General features: G+C 34.7%; 1 protein-coding gene across 1 annotated transcript in view; it reads left to right on the top strand.

Annotated features, from left to right (window-relative positions):
* The window catches only part of LOC121731617 (CAD protein), a 33,445-nt gene that overhangs the window by 2,923 nt on the left and 17,306 nt on the right, over positions 1–13,216 (top strand). Inside the window, exons 2-3 of the mRNA XM_042121136.1 lie at positions 504–672; positions 8,553–8,710. Coding sequence (XP_041977070.1) covers positions 511–672; positions 8,553–8,710 — 320 coding nt within the window. The 5' untranslated portion in view covers positions 504–510. The remainder of the gene's footprint in view (positions 1–503; positions 673–8,552; positions 8,711–13,216) is intronic.

Here is a 13,216-nt window from a genome sequence, read left to right as displayed (position 1 = left end):
ATTGAACGTTCAAACAATAATATTATTATACACTAGATGACGCCCGCAACTCCGTTGCGCCAAAATTCATTTAACGCGCGGGAACCGTACATTTTTCCAGAATAAAAAGTATATGTCTTTTTCCAGGACTCAAAATATCTCTTTAATTTTGGCAAAACCGGTTAAGCGGTCTGGGAATAAAGAGGTTAAAGATGGACAAACAGGCACTTTCGCTTTTATATAAATAAATAATATAACTCTTAAGTCATAACTGAACATAGAATCTCGTCCTTAATTTGTAGTAGTGTACAAAAATAAATTGCAACGGCGATAATTATGTGCTTATAGTGGGGCTGCAGTGAAGATAATTTGCATTTATATTGTGTTCTCACGTAAAGCGTGTATTTTGCTAAAGTAAATATTCAGTACCTACCAAAGAAACTATAGACAGTAACATACAATATAGTATATACTTAAAGTCACACAATTCAGTTGGCCTTTTCACACCAGTTTATCTTTTACAGATAAGCAATGGGAACCCTACATAAGCTGGTAGTTATATTGGCCAGCATAATCTACTGTTGTTCCACCTTCACGACCTTACGAGCCCAGCCGACTGAGGGTAGGGAGTTCTCTGTCATCGAAGTGAAAGAAGCCTACGATGAAAGCCAACTGAACGTGAGGAGCCCTGAGGTATTGTGTTAACCCAATTTGAGGATTAATGCTCGTATCATTGAGACTTATAATGACTTATACAGGGTGCAATTAAACCTTCCTGCCAAATTTTGATATATTGATCCTTGATAAAAATAAAAATACACGTATTTTTTCTTTTATAATCAATCAGTACTAAAATGTTGAGAAATAGCTTCCGAAAGTTATCCTAAAAAGCACTACAATTAATGGACCGACGCGTCGCCCGCGCGTGATGTGACCCCGTGCGCGCGCCTCCCACCTCGTTACTCATTCCCCCGCGCCGCGAGTGACCGTTCTGCAACGATTTTAAATGGTATAAAATATGTCAATAAAAAATATGACACCCAATTTTTTTTGTTAAATGGACTTTCCTTATTATACCTAAGCCCTGGAAGAAATTTGGCAGGAAGGTTTAATTGCACCCTGTATACAGCCTTTGGGCACCGAGACCATAATAATTGCGTAGTTTTTTTTATCTGCATACTTTATAGTCGTTAAGGATTTTGACACGGAGCACTTTGTGCTTAAAACTATAAATGATATTTCCATTAAACACAAGACGTTTTAGCATAAAGGTGCGCGTCCACGGGATCGGAGTCGGAGCGTATGGAACGGACGAAGTTGTTGCTTTGTATTTTAGTGCACGCAGTACCATAAAAATCTATGGTACTGCGTGCACTGGATCGGCATTTCTGCGCCTGATACCGGTATTTGTGCTGATGACGTCATCCGCAGTAATCTCTTTATTGGTTTTGCCGGGAATGTGAAAGAGTGACGTTGTGGTTTTGTATTATTTTCCTTAAATTGTGTTAACTGGGTTCTTAATGTGTAATATTGGTAGGATATTAATCATTAGATATTCGATAATGCACAAGTGTTGGAAACTGATGCAAGATCCAAAAACGTGCTATTTTATGTTCCCTCCAAAACTCCGTCGAAAGATTCAGTAAAGCGTCTACCACTTTACTGAATCGATATCTTACGGAACCCTATATTTTCCAAAATAAAAAGTATCCTATGTTTCTCGTAAATTATAATGTAGCTTTCGAATGGTGAAAGAATTTTTAAAATCGGTCCAGTAGTTTTTGAGCCTATTCATTACAATTAAACAATCAAACAAACAAAGTTTACCTCTTTATAATTTATTTCTTTATTTATTTATTCGGTATAGTAACAGACAGCAAAGTAAGTAATACAGTTAACAATAATAAACAAAAGAAGTAACATTTTACCATGCAGTCCAATAAATACTATACACAACATTAAATAATAATAATAATAATAATAGTATAGATAGTAGGTTAATTATTATATATAGATTAATTAATATAAAGGAATAAAAAAAATTGGGTACTAAAAAGACATATCAATGAACAATAATCCGTCAACAAAAATAAATTATCGCAATTTGTTTAATTGTTAAGCTTTAGTGAATTAATTTGTTATTAGTCATTAAGAAATGCATCTACTAATTATTTATTCTACGCGTCGCCTCGCGTTGCGGTGTGAATTGACCCTAATACCTTAACGATAATATAATTAAAGGTATTGCTAAAATACAACTTGTATTTATCTATGTATAATGTATATTATTATATATTACTAGATGTTCCGCGCGGCTTCGCTCGCGTCATTTAGCAATGTCACGGACACCGTACATTTTTCCGCAAAAAAAAAGAAACCTATGTCCTTTCACGTGGTCTATTCTTCATTCGTGCCAAATAACATAAAAATTGCTCCAGTAGTTTCTTAAGATAATTAAGCAATTTTAAATAATTTCCCCCGTTTTTTCCACACTTTCCTCTATTTCTTCGCTCCTATTAGTATTAGCGTGATAAAATATAGCCTATAGCCTTCCTCGATAAATGGGCTATCTAACGCTGAAAGAATTTTTCAAATCGGACGTAGTTCCTGAGAGATTAGCGCGTTCAAACAAACAAACGAACAAACTCTTCCCAATTTATAATATTATCTATATTAATATTATAATTCTGCAGAGTTTGCTAGTTTGTTTGTTTGTTTGTTTGTTTGTTTGTTTGAACGCGCTAATCTCAGGAACTACTGGTCCGATTTGGAAAATTCTTTCAGTGTTAGATAGCCCATTTATCGAGGAAGGCTATAGGCTATATTTTATCACGCTAAGACTAAAAGAAGCGAAGAAATAGAGGAAAATGTGAAAAAAACGGGGGGAAATTATTTGAAAGGGCTTATTTGAACGCGCTAATCTCAGGAACTACTAGTCCGATTTGAAAAATTCTTTTAATGTTAGATAGCCCATTGATTGAGGAAGGCCATAAGTTATATTTTATCACGCTAAGACTAATAGGAGCGAAGAAATAGAGGAAAATGTTGAAAAAACGGGGGAAATTATATGAAAGAGCTTATTTGAACGCGCTAATCTCAGGAACTACTGGTCCGATTAACAAAAAATATTTCAGTGTTAGATAGCCCATTTGTTAAGAAATGTTATAGGCTATATTTTATTAAGCTAAGACTAATAAGAGCGAAAAAATAGGGGAAAGTGTGGAAAAAACGGGGGGAAATTATTTGAAAGGGATTATTTGAACGCGCTAATCTCAGGAACTATATAGGTCCGATTTAAAAAATTCTTTCAGTGTTAGATAGCTTATTTATCGAGGAAGGCCATAAGTTATATTTTATTATTCTAAGACTAATAAGTGCGAAGAAATAAGGGAAAATTTTGAAAAAACGGAGGAAATTATATGAAATTGCTTATTATCTTAAGATTCTTAAGAACTACTGGAGCAATTTTTATATTATTTGGCAAACATGAAGAATAGACCACGTGTAGGGACATAGGCTATTTTTGCAGAATAATATACGGTTGCGTGAAATTCCTTAAATGCGCAAACGAAGCCGCGCGTAACATCTATATACAATGTGTCCCGACACCGGTGTCCGATCCTTTAATGTCAAGGTCTATGGCATATTTTATCGACAAATTGACCCTCAAATTTTTTCTCTCTCTTTCGGTTGTAAAATGGCAGCCATTTTATTTTTTCTCGGGCTTTCACACTAATCTGACCATTACTTCTCATGTAAATATCCTATGAAGATAAAAAAGGTCTCATTTGATAGCTAAACTTGTGAACTACGCTTACACAGGCAATATGTTATAATTTCATGGAATTAAATATAGAAAAACCAAAGTTTAAGAAAAAAATTGTGTATTTTTTAATTAATGACTTTTTGAGAAAAATCTAGCACATTAAACTGGTTTTTTTTTTGTTTTAAAAAGATAGAAGTATAGGTCAGATTAGTATGAAGCCAGAGAAAAATTTTTTTTTCAAAAGTAGAAAAAATATCTATTTGAAAGCCAATTTGTCACTAAAATATGTCATAAATCATGAGTTCGATTTTTTTTCTCCAACTTTTGAAAAAAAAATTTCTTCATACTAATCTGACCTATACTTCATAGGAAAATCGTTATAACTTCTAAACTATCTGGCTTAGAGCATTGAAGTAAAGAATTTATTTAAGATAAAAACCTCCTCTATCTTTAAAAAAAAAAGAACCAGTTTAATGTGCTAAATTTTTTACAAAAAGCCATTAATTAAAAAATACACATTTTTTTTTCTTAAACTTTGGTTTTTCTATGTTTAATTCCACGAAATTTATAACATATTGCCTGTGTAAGCGTAGTCCACAAGTTTAGCTATCAAATGAGACCTTTTTTATCTTCATAGGATATTCACATGAGAAGTTATGGTCAGATTAGTGTGAAAGCCCGAGAAAAACTAAAATGGCTGCCATTTTACAACCGTGAGAGAGAGAAAAAATTTGAGGGCCAATTTGTCGATTAAATATGCCATAGATCATGACATTAAAGGATCGGACACCGGTGTCGGGACACATTGTATAATAAAATCGTAGGAAAGTCAATTTTGTACATTGAATATTTTTGTACAATAAATAATACTTGGGACGTGATCTACTATACTAACGCTATGTTCTTAATGTTCTCAATTAATATCATCTTATAATAAATCTTTAACTTTTACTTTTAGATTGGTACTTCATTCTACAAACGTTTAAAATTGCAATATTAAAAAATATTAAAAAAGGGTTCCGCAGCAGCAATAAGGTTTATTTTTATGAAATTAAGAGGTTTTTGATTTATTTTCATATTTCAGTTGATTTAATGAAAGTTAATTAAGATTTACCATTTATGACGTATAAAAAAACTACTGGCTAGATCTCGTTCGAACCAATTTTCGTTGGTAGTTTTTGTAGTAATGTACATCATATATTTTATTTAGACTTGTCATGTTTTTTTATCATTACTTTAAAAGTTAGAGGGGGGGGGGGGGGACACACATTTTACCACTTTGGAAGAGTGTATCTCGCAAACTATTCAGGTTAGAAAAAAATGATATTTGAAACCTCAATATGATTTTTGAAGACCTATCCATAGATACCCCACACGTAAAGGTTAGATGATTTTTTTTTTGTTTCATTTGTATCTATGGGGACCCCTAAAATTTTTAATAATTTTTCCATTTTTGTATCAAAATCTTAAAGCGGTTCACAGATAACATCTACTTACCAAGTCTCAATAGTATAGCTCTTATAGTTTCGGAGAAAAGTGGCTATGACATACGGACGGACAGACAGACAGACAGACATGACGAATCTATAAGGGTTCCGTTTTTTGCCATTTGGCTACGGAACTCTAAAAAGTGAAATTGAGTCTCATTATACGAGTCACCAGACCAAAGTAATACAGCTAATTTGCATCCAGTAACGAGGGTAATAGGGCATTTTAAATTATGTCATTTATTAGGGTTCCGTACCCAAAGGCTAAAAACAGGACCCTATTACTGAGACTTCAATGTCTGTCCGTCTGTTTGTCTGTCTGTCTGTATGTCTTCAGGCTGTAACACAAGAACCGCTATAGCTATAGCTAGACTTCTGAAATTTTCACAAATTATGTATATCTGTTGCCGCTATAACAACAAACACCAAAAACAAAATAAATTAAATATTTAGGGGGGGCTCCTATACAACAAACTTGATTTTTTTCTCGATATCAATAAAGGCAATACATAGGCACTCGAAATATTCAAGAGATACTCAGTTTTATTTGTTCTTTAATAATGAATTAATTAAGGGGGGCTCCCATACAAAAAAACGCAATTTTCAGCCTATTCTTGTTATATTGTGTTACGGAACCCTTCGTGCGCGTGTCCAACTCGCACTTGGCTGATTTTCTATATAATAATTATTGTATAATTATTAAATACGCGAGCGAAAAACTTTGGATCCCTTTTGACGAAAAATGCAGAAACGTAGGTGATTGAAATTTTGCACAGTTACCTATAGTTTGTATAGTGAAGGAGTGTATCGAGCTAATATTATTTTGAAATTATGCTTTTATCATGTACATTTTTTTAACAAATAAAATTGAATTAAACATTCTAGTACACATACTACAACACACACACTAGGAGATTTTGATTGACAAGCCTATAATATAGTTTACACATCAATTATTGTACTCTTTTATTTCAGTCAGTTTTTTTTATTGGACAATGGGCATTGTCCAAAAAAAATCACATGTACTTTTTATATTTTTTTTCGTTAAATATCTATTATCTCTATAAATCGTATTTTAAGAATATAAATTAAATAATTTTGAAATTCATTGGCTAGTTTTTTCTCAATAATTTTTTAAAGTTTCGCTCTGACGTCATCATCAGCGGCCAATTGACCTCTGCAGTATGTTTTAAATTCCTTTCAATCTTATTTATAATGGCTGGTTCGTCAAATGCAAGTTCTTATTATGTGAAAGCTGATACGAGAAGTTTACCAAAAGTTCGAAACGTAATGTTGGTCGAATTTATTGCTAATTTAACGCCATTGAAGGTCAAACTAAGGTTAAACATATTTGTTCAAAAATATAAGTAACTAATCGATATTTTTTTCGTTTATATACAGAAAAACGATCACTGACCTTATTCCTCGAAATATTTTGGTAATGAGCAAAATTTAAAAAAAATGGACTATCCCCATTATTACACGGCCAGTCTGTCATCATTTGACTATATTAATCTGAAACTATCGCAGGACAATAGAAAGATATCAATAGAAATAGTAGGGGAGGGGAAGATGCTAATTTTGTAGTCACTCGAGCGTCATGGAGACCTAGCAGGTTTTTTACATTAGGTAAATCTGATAAAAAAAAATAAGATCGTTTTTTTTTTAGCAGTGGGTTCAGAAACTGCAGCCATTTTAAAGTTTTGAAAAAGAAAATATACCCAGAAAATTACTTATTTTGGGTAATTATAAATACATTTTAGACAATAAGGACTAAATCATTTAGTTTAGTGCAAAATAAAATATCTGCGAAGCTTAGTTAGGAAAATATGAAGCTTTATTTTAAAATGTCCCTACAGGCTTACCTAACCTTTGAATCGTCAGTGCGTTATATGGAAGCTTCTTTGGGGTATACTAAACATCCCCTATCTTAATTTGACAGATCCGATGACATTTCATTATTTAAAAAAAATTGTCGGAAGCCTATAAGGCTGCGTTTCCACTGAAGCGGAGCGGAGGTTAGCGGTGCCGAATTATTAACCAATCACCATGCTCGAAATCTTCGCTGTCATTCCGCTGGAATAGCACGATTGGTCAATTCGGGCACCGCTAAGCTCCGCTCCGCTTCAGTGGAAAAGTAGCCTTAAAGCTTAATCTGACACGCTCGAGCTGGAGCTAATCCCGAAATCCCCTCTTCTCCTTCCCAACTAAAAAAGAGTTGTTTGAAACTTACAATCTAGTTATTTTTTTTATTTGAGGTCGAATTTCGACCATTAGGCGATCTCCAGTATAAATAAATACACAGCCATTATAAAATCAGCAAATCAAGTCATAAAATAGATGTGTGCAAATATTTATATAAAGACAAAACTACATATTATGACTGCAAAACAAAATTACTTAAATGATTTTCCACAAATCATTATATTATTATTATTGTTTAACAGAATATTTTCAAATAATAATCTCTAGTCTGTAATAGCTGTTTTCACACATGGCATAGTGTTCAGTTACAAATTCATTTGGATAATAGATTTCGTAAGTCGTTATCAGCGACTAGCGACAAATTTTCCACAACTTGCCAAACAACCACAATTTACTAAGGACAATAAACAAAAATAAGTACTACTTTAAGTTAAGGCGGGGATTAATCTCAATCCAAAACGATAACTTTGCACACAACCAAAGTCCAAGCGTATACGCATCGCAATAAGATTCATTTTAGCTTAGCATAAAACTGTAGTCACTCGAGCGGATCTTCTCTATTTTTATCTTTATAAATGTCTTTAGAAATAAACATTGAGAAACAAAATTGTTCGGTTAAAGAATTTTTAATATAGATTTACTAACAATTTATTCAAATAAAATGTATAATTATTATCCTAGTTAATACTTATATTTCGATGAAATAGATTTTTATGGGAGATGAGTTTGTAAATTAATTACAGCCAAAGTATTTATATATAATAAGTTTTATTAAAATGTTTATGGTTTAAGGTATTTTAAATATTGTGCTTTATACCTCATATTTTTTAAAACTTCGTTATTATATTGGAACTAGGTAAACCGGAAGTCGCGGAATAACAAATTGGGGTTTATCCTCGCCTTAAAGCCTGTTCTCCTAATATTAGATTATCTGATTGTTGTAGCGAGTTTTAGCGAGACGTTCAAACGTTTTATGCTTTAAGATTATACTTAATCCAATATACTACAAACTGAGTTCAAATAAATAAGACTACAAAATATAATAGTATTAAATTTGTTATTCGTAGCTTGCTTTTAGACAATAGCCTGACCTACACTAATCGTATCGATTTCAGGTCGGGCGAAACATTAGTATAGTAGGAAATGATTTCATACTGGATGGGAAACCTCTGCACATCATGTCCGGCTCTCTACACTACTTCAGGCTACCATCAGAATACTGGCGAGACCGCCTACAGAAACTCAAAGCTGCGGGATTAAATGCGGTATCCACGTAAGTAGAAATACTTGTGTACAAAGTAACTTTATACTTGCAATTCTTGCATAAAGTTACGATAAGTGCGAAACTGTGTCTTTCTCGACTTCACGCTTAGGCCCAATTCACACCGGATCGGTAGCGGCCGGCAGCGGCGCGAAGAGCACTTTTACTGTGAAATAATTTTAAACTTTATTTAAATACTTATAACTAAACTAGATGTCCCGCGCGGCTTCGCCCGCGTAAATTAGGAATTTTACAGAAACCGTAAATTTTCCCATAAAAAATATTTTCCCCGTTTTTCCCGCATTTTCCTGAGTTTCTTCGGTCGTATTAGTCTTAGCGTGATAATATATTATATAATATAGCCTATAGTCTTACTCGATAAATGATCAATCTAACACTGAGATAAGTTTTTAAATCGGACCTGTAGTTCCTGAGATTGACGCGTTCAAGCAATCATACTCTTCAATGTTGTTATATTAGGTAGGTATAGATTTTTTTTATCTATGGACGCTTCACACCACGTCAGTCTGGCCCCGTGGTAAGTACCTGATGGACTTGTGTTACAGGTACCAGACAACGGAAATATATTTAATACTTTTATACTATACATATAATATTTAAGATTTTTATTATATGATACACATATTTAATACACATCCATGACCCAGGAACTTTGAAAACTTTTTGTTCCGTCGGCGGGATTTGAACCCGCAACCTCCGGCTTGAGCTACCAACGCGCTCACCACTGAGCCACAGAGGTCGTCAAATTATTTTTAGAAATAAAATAAAGATTTTTTTTAATTATCGCTTGACAAACTCGAGTCTCGATCTAAAAGACTATGAAATGGTATAATATGGTAGTGATGATGATGATGATAATGATTAATGAATTTTGCATAGTAGCATATGGTTCCTGTTCTTAAAACAACGCCGAAACTCCCAAACTTGTATCTATAAAGAATCAGGAGTTCTCTCAGCACCTTCCGAACCACGGTATACCAGGTATATCTCGGTGCAAAATCTTACTTGTTGGTAGCATATGCTTAGAATACTTCTCACGAAACCGAAGTCACCACACGTTTCCCTATAAGTTTTGAGGAGTTCCCTCGATTACTTATGGATCCTTCATCAGATCACCACTTTTGTGAATATAAAAATCGGGTAACATACGGCGGAGTAATCGTTGAATATAAGAAAACGAACATAACACCTCTCCCATTTTGAAAGTCGGTTAAAATTGTAGCCTATGTGTTATTCTGATGTATAAGCTTTATTATTGTAAAGTTTCATTAAAATCCGTTCAATAGTTTTTGCGTGAAAGAGTAACAAACATCCATACATCCACACATCCATACATCCAAACAAACTTTCGCCTTTATAATATTAGTAGGATGTAGCCTATAATATATTATCACGCTAAGACCAATAGAAGCGGAGCACCAATGAAGAATGTTCCAAAATCGGGTGATTTTTCCTATTGTGCTGCGTAAACGATAAAAGTTTCGCAAAAATTGGCAGAATTTTTTTTATTTACCCATGAATTAGTTACTCTCTCGGGTCTGTGGCTGTTTGGTTGTTCGTTTTGTTCGGTGTTGCTATGTGTCTGTGCGGATGATTTTCTTGCTCTCTGTATTCGATGCCTATCCCTATCCTGGCTGAGGCGAGCCTCACGCTCTACAGATGATTCTCTTTCTCTCTGTATTCGATTTCTATCACTATTCTGGCTGAGGCGAGCCTCACGCTCTACAGACGATTCTCTTTCTCTCTGTATTCGATTTCTATCACTATTCTGGCTGAGGCGAGCCTTACGCTCTACAGACGATTCTCTTTCTCTCTGTATCCGAATTCTATCATTTTTCCGACTGAGGCGAGCCTCACGCTCTACAGACGATTCTCTTTCTCTCTGTATCCGAATTCTATCATTTTTCCGACTGAGGCGAGCCTCACGCTCTACAGACGATTCTCTTTCTCTCTGTATCCGATTTCTATCACTATTCTGGCTGAGGCGAGTCTCACGTTCCGTTGACGATTCTTCATCTCTTGCTGAACGTGCTCTTTTGGCATTCACTGTACTACGACCTATGTTCGAACGACGACGTCTTCCAGGCATGATCGTATAGTAATACCCACAAAGCAACAAATAACCCAATCGCAAAGCAAAAACAAAAGTCCGTTTTTCTAACCAAGTCAAATATATTTTTATCGACAATTCAGAAACCAAAGAACCAGAAACAATGAATATCTGAAAGAAAGCGCTGTGGTTGCTCCTCTGCGTTACCGTCTGCACAACCACACAATGACGAAATACACTATCTACTACAATAACATAAGCCCGAAGCTTATGAGAGCCCCCGGCCGGTTCCGCCGTAACCGCTATGTCCCTCGGCCGCCGCCGCGCGACATATTTTTTGATTCCGCGTAAGTTTATACGTTTGAAAACTTCTAAAGTATTGATCGAAATTGTATAGTGTAAAAGACAATTATAATCTACATTTAATGTCTTAGCTTCCAAACATGTTTATTTGGATAAGGGTTAATGTTGTAAATTGTTAAAATCGCTTCGTAAATAAGCCATTATTTTTCGTAAAAAGTAAAGAACAAAAATGACTATTGTGAGTTATCCCTAAGAAATAGACATATACCATCGCGGACTTTTTTGTTTACCTAATTAAGGTGTACAATACTGTAGTACATTATTTTGATCTATCTCGTAGGGTTTAGCCAGCGTTTGCAATATAAACGCAAAAAAATGAATTTATTTACGACATAACATTAGAAACCTCTAAAATTATCAGTGTTTCTCTACCATATTATGCATATGTTATACATATAAACCTTCCTCTTGAAACACTCAATCTATTAAAAAAAACCGCATCAAAATCCGTTGAGTACTTTTAAAGATCTAAGCATACATACACACATACATACAGACAGCGGAAAGCGACTTTGTTTTATACTATTTAGAGAAGTATCGCTTGAAAACTTCAAAAGGGCTCGAGGCGCCGCGCGACCGTCGCGTCGGCGGAAAGTGCTCGCGGCTTCCCTCGCGAAAGGTCGCGAGGTGCCGCGAGCACTTTCCGCCGACGGACGCGCGGTGCACAGTGGATCGAAAATCGAGTATCATAGACATAAGAACTTGAATTTCCAGATGTAATTTTTTTGGGCTGAAATATGGTCTCCTAGTTGTTATTACATAATAAAATGTATAAAGACGCAGCTACGTGTAATAATAAGGGAGTTACAATTTTTTTATGATAGTAAAGAACATGGATCATTTAACAAAAAAACAATTTAATAATTTAATTTAATTAAAAAAAAAAACAAATAATTTAATTTAATTCAGTTGGAAGTTTTAAATCGTTACTGGGGACACTGGAAAAAGAGAGGGTTGATACATTATATCACCATAATAATTTCTTTCTTCTTTCTATTTGAATTAAGTTTTTAATTAACCAAAATAAAGTACCTATGGACAGATTTTAATTAACCAAAATAAAGTACAAATGGTGCCGTAATACGAAATATGCCAAAATGTGAGTAATAATTAGTAAGTAAGTACTATAATAGTGTGTGAGGATATAACGGCCAACCATGCGATTCCAGAGATATTAGTTTCATTTTTCATGACGGCTCCATACTAACATTTCTTAAAAAAATTATTACTCCCTTATTATTACACGTAGATGAGTCTTTTTACATTTTATAATGTAATAACTAGGAAAACATATTTCAGCCCAATCTGGAAATTCAAGTTCCTATTTCTATGAAACTCGATTTTCGATCCACTGTGCGGCCCTCTGAAGGTAGCGCGCGGCCGCCCGCGGCGACCGCGCCGGCCGGCCGACCTCGCCGCGCCTCGCCTCGCCGCGCCTCGCCGCGCCTCGCCGCGCCTCGCCGCGCCTCTTCGCGCCGCCGCGCTGCCGGCCGCTGCCGATCCAGTGTGAATTGGCCCCAATCATAGAACTAATTTTCATACTCTGGTAAGGTAATACTCGTAGTACAGGTTTCTTAGAACAATTTTTTATTGCTCTCAAGCTAATATTTCCTAAGTAGTTTCATTTTGATAAAAGGACCAACAATTTCCTCTGTGAAAATTCTCGTAAGTGGTAGCTAACAGAGATAGAACGGATTTAATATTTCAATTTGATGGTCCTTAAATATTATGGATTGTTCTATTTGTAGGACAATGTTACTCTTAAATTATATTACTACTAGCTGTTGCCCGCGACTTCGTCCGCGTGGACTTCAGTTTATAGCGAGCGGTGTCAATAAAATTGGTGTCAAAAGCTTTTTAAAACCCTGGTACCCCTTAAATCAAAATACCCAAAACAGCCGTGTAGTGTGCACATAATATGATTTTTTTTAATTAAACTTTTTTATACCTTTTAAAGCTTATTTAGCTTTACACAACTTAGCTGCATAATGCATTACACAACTTTAGCTTTGCCCAATAGCCAATACCCATAGGCCATTAAACTATTTAGTATTTATTATTGGTAGACTGTTGTTTCTGATTTC

The sequence above is a fragment of the Aricia agestis genome, chromosome 11, assembly GCF_905147365.1.
Source record: "Aricia agestis chromosome 11, ilAriAges1.1, whole genome shotgun sequence".
Classification (NCBI taxonomy): domain Eukaryota; kingdom Metazoa; phylum Arthropoda; class Insecta; order Lepidoptera; family Lycaenidae; genus Aricia; species Aricia agestis.
The sequence above is the reverse complement of the archived record's forward strand: the minus strand, read 5'-3'. Positions and strand labels throughout refer to the sequence as shown.